The 17,899-nt window shown below is 43.4% G+C and overlaps 1 protein-coding gene across 2 annotated transcripts in view; it reads left to right on the top strand.

Annotated features, from left to right (window-relative positions):
- The first annotated feature begins 395 nt into the window (after positions 1 to 395).
- LOC306975196 (pleckstrin homology domain-containing family G member 1) overlaps positions 396 to 17,899 on the top strand; it is a 69,285-nt gene continuing 51,781 nt past the window's right edge. The window contains exon 1 of one of the 2 annotated variants that reach the window (XM_079572647.1): positions 396 to 512. Coding sequence is in view for 1 of the 2 variants with exons in the window: in XM_079572646.1 (XP_079428772.1) it covers positions 14,790 to 14,799 (10 nt within the window). In the remaining variant the exon portion in view is untranslated. Of the gene's footprint in view, positions 513 to 14,539; positions 14,800 to 17,899 lie in introns of those variants that run through there. The other variant, XM_079572646.1, reaches the window with a different exon arrangement.

Genomic DNA, 17,899 nt, shown 5'->3' with positions numbered 1-17,899 from the left:
AATACTTGGCCAGTCGCTTTATTCTAACTTCTAGTTTCCAAACAAATAAATCATGTCATTATGAATTCATTTTGTTTGATAATAAAGACAAATTAAAGCTACACTGCGGAACATTCCCCGGTTATCCGTTGCTCCGTCACAGGAGGGAACATGCCTGTGATGGTAAACAAGCCCTGTATGATCAGCTCTGCTTTGAACGTTGAGTCCAGTGACACAACAACAGCCTGGTTTTGAGCCGGCGAGGATATGAACCACCGTCTTTGGGTCTTTTCTTACGCCGTCCTAATTCCTCTAGTCGTCTTGTGGAGTCGGTGTGGGCTGGTGGCGCTGCAGTAATTGGTCAGGAAATGGGCTGCCACCTCCTCCCCGTGGACATCTGCTCTCTCTCTTTCTCTCTCCCTCGGATCGCTATAGGTCCATCCTGTCACTTTGTTTTGGAACGCTTTGGATATGGAGCTAACCTGGAGTCGGATACAATCGCATTTTCTGTGGATGGGAACGGTCCATTTAAGGTAAGTGTATGTGTAGTTTTTGCATTTGAAAGTGTGTTTCATTGAACAAATATAGGACGATTGATCGCACGCTCTTGTACCTTTCTCTGATATGGTTTTGCCCTTGTTTATATTATTTCTAGTCTCGCTGTACATTCCTCGATCCTGATTTTGTCCTAGGTTTGGTCTAGTCCTCCTGTCTTCAAACCTATAATCCCAGTCTTCACTTTCTGGTAATAACAGTCTTGTTCAAGTTCCGTGCCATCAGTGCCCATCAAATGACTCAGAGCAACAGTTCATTTCAGACTTAATAACTGAACCACAAGTCCTGTTTTCCGATTTACGATGAAAATGTGCGTGTGCTATATTACAAGTTTGATGTTGTTTCATCTTTTTGTCCACATGGAGGACTTTTTCAGGCCTAGATTAGAAAATATTTGGTGTAGGGTTAGTAGAGCTGGGACTATATACACTTTGGACATGTATCGTCAAAAAAAAAAAAAAAAAACGTTCATAGAATTTAGCCTATGTGTACATTAGAGTTGGGCAATAGATCGTCTACAACAGCCATTCCCAAATTCCAACACATCGCGGGCCCTTTTATCAATCCGAAAATCCCTCGGGGGGCCACACAATAATAATAATTGACTCTATTCAAAGGAATTTGTTTATTTTACAGCTAAAATGACTAAAAGGCTCTAACAATGACTGTGGCTATATACTGGTGGAAAGTAGTACATTTGTAGCAATTTTTTTTTTTTTTCCCTGTCAAAATCAATGTTTCTGAATGCACTTGTTTTGTAGACAAGCTTGGAGCCTGAAGTGTCTCTGAGGCCCCCCAGAGGGCCCCCGGACCCCACTTTGGGAACCATTGGTCTACAAGATAATATTGAAATTACTGTTTGGAAGATATGCAATATTAACAATCTGCATATACATCTCCAACGTTAAGAAAAGTGGGAAAATCTGAGGAAAATGTAGGAAAAACAGGGTCAAAATTAGGGGAAATAACTGGGAAAAAAATAGGGGAAATTGGGAATTTGTTTCTGCCCTTTTGTAGTCTGTTAAGGAGCATTATCTCTACAAAGCAATGTAAATTAAGATGTTTGCAGCATATTTTTGCATATTTCTGATGGTTTGCAATAACATCGCTTCATCATCGTTATCGAGAAAGTCCCCAAAAATATTGAGATATTCATTTTTGTCAATAAAGCCCAGCTCTAGTATATATGCATATATGATACAAAAAGTAGAAGCCAGTCTCCAAAAGTTTTTCTGTACTGCACTTGAAACAAAAAGGAGATGTATTGTGCGAGCCCTAAAGGTTAATCCGTTTGGTTTCACTTTTGAATAATAGATGATTTAAACCTGCGGCCTCTACTACAAAGCTTAGCAGGTTAGCCGTCTTCGCGGTTAGCCTACATTGATTGGTAACACGATATTTGATCACATTGTCTTTCAAGAACTTTATGGTAATACCCTCTGAACAGCAGACCTGCCCCAAACCCAGTCAAATAAAGTGGAGCTAAACGCTAAACCATTTTTTCAGGGTCCTTGGAGTATTATCTACTGTTCCCTCTACTTAACTTAACGTTGAATTGTACGCCTTGACGCACACAATACTGGAGGAGGAAGTGGAAGTCCTCCAGACGTTGGACTCTGACAGGTCTTTCTGTGAGAAGATGGTCAATAAGAAAGTTGATAACCCGCTTCATTGGTTGTACTGCTTATCCAGAGACGCTCATTTCTGGATTGGTCTCTCTCTCTAACCCTAACTCCTCCTCTGATTTGTTGGACATAACACTTAGAAATTCCCTTTGTATTTGCCTGCGTCTCATGTGCTCTGAATGTCCTTGTAGTGTCTAACCTGACACACATGGTCCTCTGTGGCCTGTCCCGGTTCGGTTGCGTCTAAATTCGGCAGCGGCAGCTTCCGAGGCGAGCACAGAAATGGATGAACTAGTTTGTGGTGGTCCGTTTGGCCTAGCTCCCTCACTTTTACGCTGTAATATTTGAAGCTTTACAGTATGTATGGTCAGTGGGGTTCCTGTAGGTTCATTTTTGCTTGGAGTGTCATTTTCTGAGTTCAAGATAAAGATACCATGAACTCTACTACAACAATTCAAAATGCTCAGACTCACGTCCATAAAGTATTAGTCCAACATGCACGGAGCCCTTGTTGGAAAAGTCCCTGAGCGCTGGTCTCTTCCTGAGCAGCGCATGTTAATCTGGGGCCAAACACACTTCCTCCTCGTACATCCGGCCCCCGGGTTCGTCCCCCGCTACATTCAAGTCAACACAGACTCAGGAGAAATCACTGCTTTAAGTCCAAGATAATGGCCAACTTCGAAACTGCTGTTCGCTGCAAGCACTTGTTTCATTCGAGTTTATTTTGCTATAGGACACAGTCGTTCATTCTTCAGTCAGTCTTTGTAAGTTCGATCTGGAGACACTCAGATGGAGAAGAAGCATAGAATGTATGTATATGTACTGAAAGAGCGGAGTGGACACTACTGCAGTGCGCTGGAGTGTCCACTAGTGTCCTTGTGATGTTGCTGAACATTGGAGTGTCGGCGGCTGATCTCTGGTTGGTGAAAGACAAAGTAAACGTTCTGAGAGCTTTGGTAATGATGTGGCTAAAACAGGCATCAATGAGTGTGCGTTTATGCAGAAATGACTTTGTCCAGTAACTTTCATCATACTGTAACAACATTTCTAATGCAGTTACTTTTAGGGAGAAGTAACAATTAACTGTGACTAATGATTTTTCAAAGTAATGTTCCCAACCCCGAGGACCTGTTTATCATGGGAGATCCCATCAGGGCAATATTGACCACAGCTCCTAAGCAGGGGTGTTGCTTGGGATCATTTCTGTACGTAATTTTGACAGGCAGGGTCATTAAAAATCCATCATGAGCTATTTTTATACACGCAAAAAAAAAGCTCAAAATATTGTTAAGAACAAGACTGGTGAGTGTGGAGTCTGTAGGAACTACTTAAGTGGAGATATTGTTGCAAGAGTGGAATGAGAACCTCATTTGGAGAACATGGGTTCAAAGGATTTGCAACATCTGCATGTGTACATCGCTGCCTGTCATGTGATTTTTTAGGCTTTGTTTTGTGTACTTTATTGTCCCCCTAGGGAAATTTGTCCTCTGCATTTAACCCATCCTTCGGTGCCGTTGGAGCAACCCGTAGAGAAGTGGTCGACGGCAGTGGTCGACTCCATGATGTGGAGCCAGGCTGATGGTCAGAATCACCTGGCTGGAGGATTCACCTATTGTACATGTTTTTAGTGGTAGGAGAAACCGGAGTACCTGGAAGAAACCTGGGGAAAACACGGGGAGAATATGCAAACTCCACACAGAAAGGCCCCGTCCAGGTTGGAATCGAACCCGGGACTGTGGGTAGCGCTAACTGCGGCACGGTTGCGCGTTTATAACATATTTTCATTTATGTTATAAATGAAAATAAACATTATGTGAACAGGCTCATGGAACAGATCTTTTGCAGCAAAAATGTGCTCAAACGCCAAAGTCTCAAAGGAGGACGACTTCAGAGAATCATCTGCTCGTCCAAGGCTCATATTTCACTAATACAAATGTAAATGGCATTTCCTCGGTTTTATCTTGCTCTCGGTCCATGTTATCTCCATGCACCTTTCTCTCTTTCCTCTCTGTCGTTTGCGGTTTATCCAAGTGGCTGCGCTCTCGGCTTAGATGTGCATCGTGTTGTAGCAGCACTAACGGCTGTTTAGTTGCAGTGTGAAATACAAGGTGTTTTTTTTATTACTCCTTGATTTTCAATGCATCAAAATGACGGACGAACGTCAACATTTTCTGTCAAAGCTTAAAAGAAAAATAAGAAAAATAAGAAAATGTAACCACTGCTCCTAAACGTTTCTCAAACTGTGGTCTGCATTAGTGGGAGGTGGGCTCCTTCACATGGAAAATGGTCTAAACTCTTTTGGTGCTTTTCCACCTGTATCAGGCAAAGCACTTTACAATCACGGTATACTTGGTACTCACTCTTCTGCAGATCTAGTCTTTGGTTATTGAAAGTGTTTTTTTATGTTGATGTGTAGACTTGCTTATATCCAAATCTGATCTGGTATAGACCTTGGATCTTGGACCACGTGGTTTTCAGAAAACCAAATAGTTCTAGTTTGTTACGTTTTTTTTTTATGTAACTGAGCTTCTACTCCCTGTCCTCTTTCTTTTTTTGGGAACATTGTTAACATTTTACCTTTTTTATAAAGTACACTTTACCATTAATCATTTGTGACGTTTCTAACCAAAACAGCCCACAACAGACACTTATTGCAAACAATTCATTCAAATCCAAGCTGTTTTTAGTGGTTCACTTGACCTTCTTTATGTTGGGAGATATGTCCATTGTCTTGCCTCGTGCCTATAGAAATGATATTGCAGCTGCTCAAACCACTAATGTCAGTTGGACACACCGCATGTCTCCATTTCCAACAAAAGCATGACCACCTCTGCTGCCCAGAGAATCTCTCCCTGTGGCCTTCACCAGTCCCTTTTGTTTTCCTCAACTCACCTCTGGCCCCGGACTCCCTCGTGTTTTTTGCCTCAGCTCTAGAACTTTCGCTTTTGCCAAATCTGTGGCGGGACAGAGCTGGAGTTTCCTGGAGTTTTGCTGGCACCGAACGCACCGCTTCAGCCCCAGGGACGACCGTACAAGAATGTGGAAACCCTATCAAATCTGCAAGAGGGAAATAGTAGTACTGTTGTTTTAGCTTAGTCTTGACAACAATGTGTGCACAATAGGGGGCAGCAGAGGAAGGGAGGGGGAGAGTTCAGCTTCGTGATAGCTTGGGAGGAGGAGGAGGGACATTTATTTATAATTAAAGTGAAAAAGAGGACGGCAACAGAGGTGAAAATTGCTTTTAATCTTTGGATTCATGAAATGTTACCTTCTAGTTGTCGGGGAAAGTGTTACTATGTCACAGTCATTGTTTTTAAGAAAGTGTGCACTCCTACGTTCTTTCATCTCTCTCTATTCATTTCTGTATACTTCTTTCTCCAAATGGACCCTTGATTGACAGGTGTGCGGCCTTGTGTTTATACGATGGTCAGGATGAATCAGGACGTCTGGTCAGTCTGTCACACGTCCTTGGATCTGCAGTCTGTACCGATGCTCGTCTCTGACACGAGGCTGTGCACAACCAGCTGTCGTATCAGATCCGACGTCGCTATCGGAAAATGAACTTCTAAAGTGTTGCTACTTGTGACCTTTTTAACACTTTTTAAAATGTATTTGTCATTTATTTTGATTAAAAGTTAAAGGTATATCCGGAGTCTGCAGCCTTTAAGTCTCCATGAGCTACTTTAATCAAGGAAAATATGCAGAGCAACACTTGTACTTGAGTAACTATATGTGAGAAAAATTTGAAATTTGACAATGTTTTTGCTATTTTACGCAACTATTTCAAGACAGTGTGTTCCACTTAAAGGAATAGGCCACCGATTTTACATACTGAGATATGTTCTTACCAAACCTTAGACGAGTTAATATATACCCGTCTGGTCTTTGTCCGTGCGCTCTGTCACGCAAACGGACACTTCCGTCAATAGAAGCTGCGTGACTTGTAGAGAGCCTTTTACAACAAGCAGAAAGTATATTTTCGGAAAGTGCTCTCGCATTCCTACCTCATGGTCGAGGTCCTGAGTCCTGTGTCATCGTCCGGGGTGAGTTGGAAATCTGTGAAACATTACTACACTATATACTTTCTGCTTGTTATCACAGCCCGGCACGATGCACGTAAAAGGCATTGTTCACAAGTTATTGTGCTAAAACTTGACGCTTCTTCAACTGTTCTCTGCTAGCTCTCTTGTCACGCAGCTTCTATTGACGGAAGTGAGCGGGGGAAGTCTTTAGGAGTTACTGCGCGGACGTTTTGCTCCTCGTATCATTACGCCTCACAATATAGTGCCCCTTTTCATCTGCTCATAAAATCGACATGCTACATTTCTGTGTAAATATACTTCGCATGAAAACACTTCACATAACTTTATTTAAATAGGGAACACGTGGAAGAGCTTGGTAGCTTCTATCGTGAGCTTTTTTGGAGCTATATGACATGTGGGAGAGGCTGCGTATGTGCTCCGTTTGCGTGACAGAGCGCACGGACAAAGACCAGACAGGTATATATTAACTGGTCTAAGGTTAGGTAAGAACATATCTCATTATGTAAAAACAGTTACTTACCTGAGCTTAGACGAGTTGATGCGTAACTGTCTGGTCTTGGTGCAAGCGCTCAGTCACGCAAAAAGACCGAAGCTGCTGTGTTTGGATCCATAGAGGAGAGGCCTGCGACAGGTACACATCAACTCGTCAAAGCTAAGGCAAGAACATATCTCAGTATGGAAAATTGGTGGCCTATTCCTTTAATGGAGAATTTGGTGGGCTATGGTGCAATATGCACCTTTTTATGTGAAAAAAAAAGTTATTTGTGTGTATTTGACCAGATTTTGGACAATATAAGATGTGACACATTGGGACAGTTAGCCTACAGGCCGTGGCCCTCATCAGCACGGTGCAGAAGTTGCTTCATGTTCTTAAAGTACATACACCTTTACTAGACTTTCTAAACATTTGAGCTCTCATATTACCCACAGGTCATCAGCCTATTTAGCTCTTTCCACTGGTTTCATGAGGGATGTGCATGTGCAATAATTTCAAGTATCAGGTTTACTTTCCTGTGGAAGTTTTTGCTTTGGGTGGAGTATCGACTGGACTGAGGGCTCTTTATGTTTAGGAATCATAAATCAAGTCAGTGGTTCATTACAAATTGTCAGCCTTCTGTACCAAGAGATAAATGACTTAAAGGTGCTTGATTTATCGTAACGTACTGATTATGAGCATGTTGGATTGTCTTATTGCCAGTGGAATAAGAATGATATTTCTTGCCTTTTTTCCTATGTTTTTTTTAGTGTTTTTGAGTTTGTAAGTGAATTCATGCTTGTTCCATTGGCTCTTATTTCTTGACAGTCAATACCTGCTCAGAATCTGCATTCAAGCACATTTGAAGCCATTACTGTTACATTATTTTTCTATCATAAAGATACATTGTGCCCTTTCCTTGAAACAAACTGCTGCCATACTATCCATCTGGCTGTCCATTATTTCTCTCCCTCCTCTCCACTTCATGTCTCTCCAAGTGCCATTTTGACTGTGCGACCGCCGTCTCCATAGGCAACAGGGCAAACTCCAAAGCATCAGTCGCGGCTCGCTCTGTGTGTGTGAAGAGGGTTGTGTTTGTCCGCTCGGAGGGTGCAGGCCGCTGTGGACACTGCAGAGAACACCGGCCAGACAGAGGACTGAGCACAGATTGGGCAACGTGTTTTTGAGAAGAGACAGAGGAGAGAGAGGGCTAATGCCTTAAGAAAAGGGCATTCTTAAAGGGAAGGTTAGGTCACAGGGGCTCTTGGGAGAAAAACATGGTTGGACCGTAGCACTGTGGGGCTGAATGGTTTTCAGCTGTGTTCTCTTGCTGTTATTGTGTTCACGTTGCTGTTTTTGGATTTAAATCAACGTTTTTGGACATTGACTTGAAAATAATTCTCTTTTTTGACCCATCCGAACATGGAAAGTCTGTCAAATGTCTCGTCAACAAAATACATCTGTGCTGTGTTAGCAACAGAATGAACAATACGGCATTTGACTTTTGAAGATAAACCCCGCTAGCGTGCAGCACTTGCCTCTGCAAAACACACGGCGTCTGCAGCCTTAAACTCTCAGTGATTCTCACCTCGGTGCTCTGTGGAGGCTGTGCTTCTGTGCTTGTTGACGTGTGGAGGGGGGGTTATTTGATAAACCCACTGGTCGGCTGTGGGTGTCTGTCATCGGCCCGTCTTGCTCGGCTGCTCCCGGGGTCTTTTTGCCCAAGCAGAGGTGCTCATTATGGGATGTCCCGCTTGTGCTTGAGCAGAGAGGAAGGGGGTGAGGGGCGAGATGGTGTTTGGATTCAGGGCCCAGGGCCATCACGGGTCACCGGGCGCTCAGACCGCAGAGTCGGCCCTGTCCTAACGAGATAGAGCTGGGCTGTTTTGGAACGATCGGATTGGAAATGAGGTTGTGATCTACAGGTGGTGTGAATGTTTACTTTGTTGAACATATTATATTTGCGTATAAATGCAGCTTATAATAAAAACATGTAGGCTACTCTTAATGCATCGCCTGCTGTTAACTTTTTCACCACTATTTAACAACTCAAAAATGCACCAGGAGAGCAGCAGATCACACAACAGATCACAACAGATCACAGCAGATCACAGCAGATCGCAGCAGATCGCAATTTGTACTTGTATTTTGGAGTAGAGACAGATCATTGGTTAAAAGTGAAGCACTACAGAACTAAACTTTTCCCAGATCATTTCTATTACTAATGTTGTGCACTATAAAGCTACAATTTAATGACGAGCATGCTAATATATACATTTGATTTTAGATACGTGACTGTATTATAAATACTCTCAAATGACAGAGAATACATTTACTCAAAATGAGTAGTGCGTATTCTAAATACATGTATTCTTTTACCAAAACAGAACTTTGACTTCACTGTAGATGCCTTACGCTCTTTGGATATGTATTCTAAAGAATACATGTATTCTAAAGAATACATGTATTTAGAATACATGTATTTAGAATACATGTATTCTTTACCACCTAACAGAACTTTGAGTACACTGTAGATGCCTTACACTCTTAGGATAGGAACTGTGACTTACTGCTGAACAGCTTCATTCACCAGGCTGTCAGGAAGCTGAACTCTCCCCTTCCCTTCCTCTGCTTCCCCCTATTGCATATTTCTCTATTAACCTTTGTGCAAAGCTGTTTTTGACAATGACTGACATCAAAGCTAACTGAACTGAAAATACGAGGTTACATACTTGTTTTGCCCCAGACTTAGTTCTTGGCTCACTTTTGAGAGAAGATCCGTGCCCACGTCAGAGTGGATTAGAGCGCGGTTGGTATTATCTTTACTTGGGGCCGTGGGGGGGGGGGTCGGCTGGGACCCCATGCTGCTGGGACCAGTCGTTGCCGGTGAAAGAGTTTTGACTAATGACCGACACATTTTGCTCTGGGGTAGACCGAGGCTCATTGTGTCACGTGTAGTACCCCCCTCAAAGTGTACCCCGGGGCCCGGACTGTCCCGTTAATAGACCTGCCCCATATGAATCCACACACTTATAGTCTTTCACCATCCCCTGGTGTGTTGATATGTTAATTTGGCAGACAATTTTCCTCTTAAGTTTTCCATACCCTTATACTTACAGCCTTCATTTGCCAATCAAGCTAAACCACGAAAACAACGGCCTGATGTCAGAAACTACATGAATAATAATGAGATCAACACTGACACTAACAAACTACAGCAGCAGCCCACAATAAGAGCCATCAACATGTAGCATCCTTCAAAAGCAATGAAACCGCTAACTGTTTGCCAAAGATGAACCATGGTCTTTGCAGACAGTTTACCCATAAAACCAGAACTTATCGCAAGAAAAGTTCAGTTGGGACAGAACTTGCGATTGGATCATCAAATCAAATCAAATAGTCACTGCTGGAGTGGCCAAGTGCATGTATTTTAGTTTATCATTGATCTGTAACATCACGTTTGCAAGAAAAGGTCAGACTTTACTAATCTCACACTGAAGAAAAGACCATTCACCTTTTCACTCAGAGAACAGAACACTTTTAAGAAAATCTCTTGGTATCGGTTCATTTCGGATATCGGCAGATATTCAAACCTCCGGTGTCAGTATCAGAAGCAAAAAAGCTGGATCGGTGCATCTATAGTTTAGTTCTAATTTTCCTGATTTAGTTCCTTTTCAGCCTCATTTTGGTCCCGTTAAGTGTTTTGACACCGTTTGCTGAAAAACAAATTACTTAGGATTTCTATTTAGATTAAATGGAACATGCTGTATTGAAAAAGTTTAATAAAATAGGGCAATTTCATCGTTATCACAATATTGTACACCCATATCGCAAGTAGTACTAAATGACTTGGCTAAATGACAACATATTCCCCCTAACTCCGGTTTAATGTCGACGACCATAACCCATGATCAAAATGTGTTCTCTGCTTTTGACCAATCGTGGTATCTTCTCATAGTGCAGCGCCAATAAACTCTTCTCCACTTTGAGTTAGGAACTGGAACATCACTGCAATACTTTAAGTTAAATTAATGAGGGACAATACATTTTTTTGTAGACAACATTGTGTCATGGGAAACCTCTTCTCTCAGCTGCTAATGCTCCTGGACGTGTTAGAAATGTCCATTAAAAGTCTCAATCCGTTTCCTCGTTTCAAAATGCTCCAATTAGATATTTTCCCAACACCGCAGAGCAAAGGAGTGCTTCAAGCAAACTCGCCCAGACACAGGCGGACCGTGCAGACTCGGCACAATAAGCTACCCACGCGTTCCGGGACTCAAACCCCCAGACCTCCTCCTGTGAGGCTGAGAATGGGGGCCCACAATGCCACCGCGCCGCCAATATAGGCCTCTACACCTCCCATCTAATCCAATCAGGGACCTCGGACACAGGAATCCCCAGACGGAACACTGGACCGGTCTTCAAAACTCCTGTAACCATTCGAAGGCGTCTCAATGGCCGCCGCTACCGCCCCACGGAGCGCATTCAGCCGGTCTAATTACCGCCAAAGTTTGGGTCTTTTACCATGTCGCGCCCGCCCGCTCGCTCTGATGTTATTCACAGCGTACATGTCTGAATGCGTGAAAAGGCTTTTGTTTGGGCCAGAACGCACTCTTTACATTGGAATCTATGGAGCGTTTTGGGATGAAAGTGCTCCAGCTGTCGGTCCGATGGGCCTATAGATCAGGGTGAGGTGCTACTGTTGGCGATTTCATTAGATATCTGTCCTTTCACTCAGCGGAATGTGCGGATGATGCGGCTTGTTTCATGGATATAGGTTTACTAGGAAATCTAAATATACAGTGGGTTGCATAAGTATGGGCCCCCTTTAACTTTTCGACATTTTTCCACGCTATGGACCATAAACATAAATATATTTAATCAATCAATTAATCAGTCAAATTTTATTTGTATAGCGCCCAACAACAACCAGAAGGTGCCCAGAGCGCTTTCCAGGATAAAAACAAGAATCATAGTAGACAACAATAAATACAAAAACACATAAAAACAGCAGTCGAGTCGGTGGCTATGTATCGAAGGCTTTCCTGAAAAAATGTGTCTTCAACTGTGATTTAAAAACACTCAGCTCTGTGATGTTTCGAAGCTGGACCGGAAGTGCGTTCCACAGCTTTGGGCCTTGCGCGGCAAATGACCGGCCTCCAAACTTTTTGTATTTGAACTTGGGAGTGACCAGGGAGGTGTGTTCAGAGGAGCGCAGAGTTCTGGCTGGTTCGTAGACCGTTACTAATTCGGCAAGGTAGGCCGGGGCCAGACCATTGATGGCCTTGAAAACAAACATCAGGACCATTTAATTGAAATTTTATGTGAAAGACACACACATGGAGGCTTCTGGAAAACAGCAAACGGGACTTCTTACGGTTTTCTTTTAAAAATGCCATAAAGGTCAGATTTGTGCAGTGTACGACTAATAGTTGTTCTGTGGACAGTTTCCCCCACCTGCGCTGTAGCTCTCTGCAGTTCATCCAGGGTCATCATAGGCTTCTTGGTAACAGCTCTGGGGCCTCATTTATCAAACTGTGCGTGAGACTCTGACTTTGAAAGTGCGTAGGAAAGTAACAAAAAAATTCATACGCAAAGTTTATTTCCGATCTATAAAACCCTGCGTATGCGCCGGTACGCACACCTGACCGCAATCTTTCCTTCGCTGATTCCACCTGGAGCAGAAAGCTGCGGACCTCACGCCACTCCCTCTGCCCGCCTCCATTTGACCATAAAAGGCAATGCAAAGTGACTTATGAATGAGATTTCCCTAAACATGAGGCGATAATGAGTGGGTTTTACCGAAGGCGAGGTGCAGAGAGGGAGGGGCTGATGCTGCCGCAGCTCGAGCGGAGACGACACGGGCTCGAGGAGATTTACTGAAGAGTGAACTCTGCTTCTCTGATCACACGTATTGGCATCTTTCTACATATAAATATCAATAAAACTTTTCAAAACACATGTTTACAACGTAAAGAAGAGCCTTAAGTGTCGGCTAGATTTGCCAATAGCAAGATTTGGATATGCCAATAAAACACGATAAACTGTGGGGCATTTCAGTCAAACTCCAAACTCCAAGCGGCACACGCTGTACATTAGGTCATGTTCTGTGTAGGATGAAGCAGCGGTTAGGCCCGGGTGGTGTGAGTGAGGAGAGGTCAGTGTCCGGGTGGAGTGAGTGAGGTGAGGTCAGTGTCCGGGTGGAGTGAGTGAGGTGAGGTCAGGGTCCGGGTGGAGTGAGGGAGGGAGAGGTCAGTTGTCCGGTGGTGTCTCAGGACGGCGCGCGCAGTGGAGCCATGGTGCCGGTGCGCACTGCGTAAAGACGGCCTCGTCTGAAGGTCATGTGACCCGAGCTTTGGACATAAACCCAGTTGGTCAGACTTATGTCCAGAGATGACTCAATGCACAGGACAACGGGGTCATTCCTGCTTCCCGTTTAAAAGGCTTTAGCGCCAGTGCGCACATACGTGCACGGGTACGAGCGTGCACGTATGTGCGCACCAATATTCACAAACATCGTGATAAGTTGCTTATTTCATTCTAATCTTTGTAATTGCTGAAGAAAGTAAATTCAAACCATTTCAAACCAAACCAAACCAAACCTGACTTCCTCAAACCAGTGATGTCGCTGCTCTCCCGTCTCTCAGCAGTGTTTCTGAAAAGTGCGTGCCTCGTACGGCAGCTATTTAGTTTGCGTGGAGGAGCGCAATGTTTCACGTTCAGTTTGTTTTCTATAAATACCAACTTTGGCGCAGAGGAGCGGCTACGCAAAGTTTTGGCCTCATTTTGTGCGCAGCAAGCTTGATAAATGAGGCCCCTGGTCAGTGCTGTCCTTGTTCGGTCAGTAAGTTTAGGAGGACGGCCGGGTCTTGGTAGGTTTGCAGTGATGCCATACTCTTTCCATTCCTGGAAGGTGTATTTAACTGTACTTTGAGAGATGTTCAAAGCTTTGGAAATCTTTTTATAACTCAGCTCTATACTTCTCAATAACTGTATCCTGGACCTGTCTGGTGTGTTCTTGGACTTCATGATGCTTCTGCTCCACAATAGTCTCTTAACAGACCTCTGACACCATCACAGAGCAGCTGTATTTGAACTGACATTAGATTACACACAGGTAGACTCTATTTAGTCATTGGGTCAACATGTGATCATTCAGAAATCATCAGGCAAATTCTGAAGGCAATTGGTTGCACTAAAAGGAAAGGGGGGCCTGTACTTTTGCACAACACTCTTTTCAGTTATTATTTATAAAAAAAATAAAAAAAAATCATGTTTTTCAATTTCTTTTCACTTCACAATTGTGTGTCACTTAGTGTGTGTCTTTCACATAAAATTTCAATTAAATATATTTATGTTTCTGGTCCATAGCATGGCAAAATGTCGACAAGTTAAAGGGGGCCCATACTTATGCATACTGCTGTACTTGTGTATGTCAACATGAAGCTCTTTGATTTTGATACAAGGCTCTTTCTAACTGTGTGACCAGAAGTTTAAACGTTTTAGTTTCTTTTCATTTTTATTCAGTCTTTACAAGACAACGAATATCTGGACATTTTAGTCATAGTCTTAGTCATCATTAACTACCTTTTAATGTAATGTTGCCTTATTATAGTCGACAAAACTATGATGAAATCCAGACAGGAAAAAACGCAGGGTGCGAGGTTGAAAGCATAGCTGCAAATGGCCTTAATGTGCAACTCCTGTGCAGCTGCTTGTCATTTGCTGCTGGAACCCCGAGGGGGAGTGGCTAATGAAGGGAGGGGCGTGGTCAATGAGGGGAGGGGGAGGGGTTTGGGTTCACAGAGAGAGACAGAGAGAGAGGGAGAGCCAGACCATTCACTCCCTCATGCAAACACACACAACACAGGCTGGCTCTCACTGACTTTGCTTTGGATTCGCCGCACAATTTGGATATCTACAATGAGCGGAAGAACGTGAGGACTACTGTACTACTACTACAACAACTACAACTACTTCTTCTTCTCCCAGGACTTGTAGTTTGCATTGGGGAGTTTGCAGCTGGAAGCACTTTGGATATGTGACTTGGATATTCAAAGCAGTGCTTGACAAGTGAGCTCAAAGCGACCGGTTTTGGTGGAGGAAAACACCATGCCCACCGGTAAGCCAAACATCATCTGTGGAGTTAGTTCTGGACTGACTTTGAAGTCTCCTGCACTGGCACAAATGGCAAAGATCACAAAACCAACTCACAGTGGTTCCTTTTTCTTTCATTCCTCTAGTTGCCTTCTAATATTGGCTTTGAATTTCAAGCGCAACATGTCGATTTCTTTTCACATTACCGCATTTTGCCAAAAGACTTCAAATTCATAAGCTGCTTCTTGTGCAAGATCTAACAACAATGTGGTTCAGTCCATTTAAAAGTCCAGGCTCAGCTTTGTCCCAACCCCAAAACTCAAATCTCTTGCTATTCCCTTTTCCTTAACATTCATCAGGTCTTTTTGATACTTAATAACATTGGCCACAAACTTCCATGTCCCACTTTGACGATTGATTGATTTATTGTTTGATTGATTGATGGATTGATTGATTGATTCTAATACAGGGAAGTGAATTTGTCGGTGAACAGATCTTCTCTCAGTGTTGGTGTGTTGGTTTATGGGACGTCCCTCAGCTGTCGGTGTGTGCGGGTGCGTTTGAAGCCCTTGTGTGGACAGCCCTGTTTTCATTGCTGCCGGGGCCCAATACATCATCATCGCGTTTGCTTTCTCGCGCTGAGCACTGGGCTTGGTTTTCCCTGAGGATGCAAAGGCTCCGTGCAGCGCCCCGCTGTACAGTGTGTTTGGTAATGCATTCAAAAATGTTTAAAAGTCATTGTTAAATCTTTCTTTCTAGCTGATTTATTTGTAATTTACAGAACATTTTGGCAAGTTCGTACCACCGCCTTGGCCTGGGGGTGCTTGGTCAATTATTTCATGATGTGGTGTTTGGGAACCACTGAAGTAAATGAAAAGAAATCTTACAACACTTTTGCCGCGCCAGTTCCTGAGGCTAAAACCAGTTCGCAATAAACCTGTAAAATCCCAGCTCCTGTCCCCTATCAAACCCTATAGTGCTAGAGTCCAGAGCTTAACCCCATTGAGAGTCTCCGGGGTGTGCTGGAGAAGTCTTTGCACAGTCGTCGCACTCAATACAATCAATCAATGCAAGGTCTTGGTGGAAAATGAATGCCACACTGGATCTATTGATGTTGCAGAAGAGCAGGTGAACTTTTGCTTTTTTGGTCAACCATTTTGACCATTTCCCTTGTGGATTGAAATCTTTATTCTGGCTTTTTTTTTTAACTACTTTTGGACACTATGCCCATGACACTTTTGCTGCATAACTTGGAATACTGTATTTGTCTAGAAACTACTCCTCAGATTCGTATTGATCTCATTGAATGTAGTTATACAAAACACCAAGAGGGGGCAGCAACCAATTAGTGCTGTTGCTGCAGCGGTTTAAAGGGAAAACCACTCAAAATAAAACTTCAAGCAACTCTAAAACTTGGAGGCGGTTCATGGATTTGATGATGTTGTCTTCAAACAAATAAACAGACCTCTCCCCTGCACACATACGTCTTTAGATTGTTCCCACTGGGTGCAGTTTGGGCAAAGTTTTGAGTTGCCACTCTGCGGTCTGTGACCCAAATTAGGGGCTTTGAGGGCAGCAGTTTGGATCGGGCCGGTGACAAGGGAAGAAGGGGGTCGTGTTGTGTTGGCTACAAATGGGAAAAGCCCTCGGTAAAGAGAGTGGTGGTGGTGGGGGCGCATAATTACTGTTTAGAACTTTGGTTTGAAGATGGAGACAATGGCCCCCTCCTCCAATGCTCCGCCTGCTCCACGGACATCTGCCCCCCAAGTGGAGACCGAAGCCCTCACATGCAGGGGAGTTCCAAGTAATGCTATGTGAACTAGGGGCGAGCCATGGTGATTTTTTGGGAAGTATGGAACTTGCGATTTGCTAATAGATTTGCGATCATTTGAGGTTCAGAACATAAGCTTCCTGTTTGTGTAGCAAGGTTGTAAACAAGCTCTGAAGACGTTAAGTTTAAACTCTTACAGTTACAGTTCGTTAACAGTCCAAACGTGTAACTTTCGCATTTCTCACATTGCTAACCTCTAATTCACCCCAAAAGGCAAGTAATTGCTCAATTCATTTGTAAATGCCCTGTACTCCTTCAGTGTATTGTAAAATCTGACATCTGTGGGGGAAAAAAGACCTTTATGTGCCGTGCATGTCATTCTAAAGCCTTCTAATCAATGGTGAACTAGCAGCTAGTTGTTGTTTACATTACTATGACAATACTGCACCCTGAAAGTGGTGGATCATGATTTTCAACACTGATGAACTGGCATGTTAGAAATGCATGAGGAAAGTTTAAAATTGTTGCACGCTCTTTCATTATTTGTATAATATTGGACCTTCAAGTGTTCAAAGTAGAGCCCCACTTAACTGATTCAGGTCTTAATCCACTATACAGCTGGGGGGGGGAAATCCATCTCCTCCTCCTCGACCTCAGCTTAATTTATTTCTTCTGCCTCTTACAATTTACTGGGCCCCTCTGCTGCTCACACTTCCTTGTCCTCAGATACACCTCTGCCCTTTCCCCGTATCCATCTAGCTGAAGTAAGTTACACTTGTTTTTGGCCCAAAGGAAGCACCCCCACACACACTCTCTCTCTCTCTCTCTCTCACACACACACACACACAGAGCCATGTACCCCAACCCCCCACCGGTCACCCACACCTCATACCCCTGCTTCTCAACTGGGGAGGCAGATGTCTGTGCAGAGTGAAGCATTGGGCCAAAGGAATTTGGTGAGATTGGTGAATATACTTGTTAAACCAATTCCAACCGCTAACATTAAAGCAGAATTAAGTAACCCTGCCCCTGGAGGCCATGAGCGCCACTGCAGGTGTTGTATCATGTTGTGTTTTTACTCATTGATTGTCTGTGAGAGTAAATACTATGCTGACAGAAAAGACAAAGGGAGAGAGGGATATTGTGCCACATCTCAATGACTCAATGGAGATAATTTCTTTCAATCAAACTTGGCTGTAAATACTGCTAAGTGGCACTAGCCTGCAGTTTGCTTTGCCTGTTAGCTTCTTCTTCGGGAATCCATTAGTGTGTATTGCGCCTGGAGGCAGAGAAGTTGCAAGGGTGGTTTTCTGTCCAAAGACACCAAGGGAGATGAAAGACTCCCCAATCATAT

The sequence above is a fragment of the Gobius niger genome (assembly GCF_951799975.1).
Source record: "Gobius niger genome assembly, chromosome: 15".
Lineage (NCBI taxonomy): Eukaryota > Metazoa > Chordata > Actinopteri > Gobiiformes > Gobiidae > Gobius > Gobius niger.
This window is presented reverse-complemented; position numbering and strand designations above follow the sequence as displayed.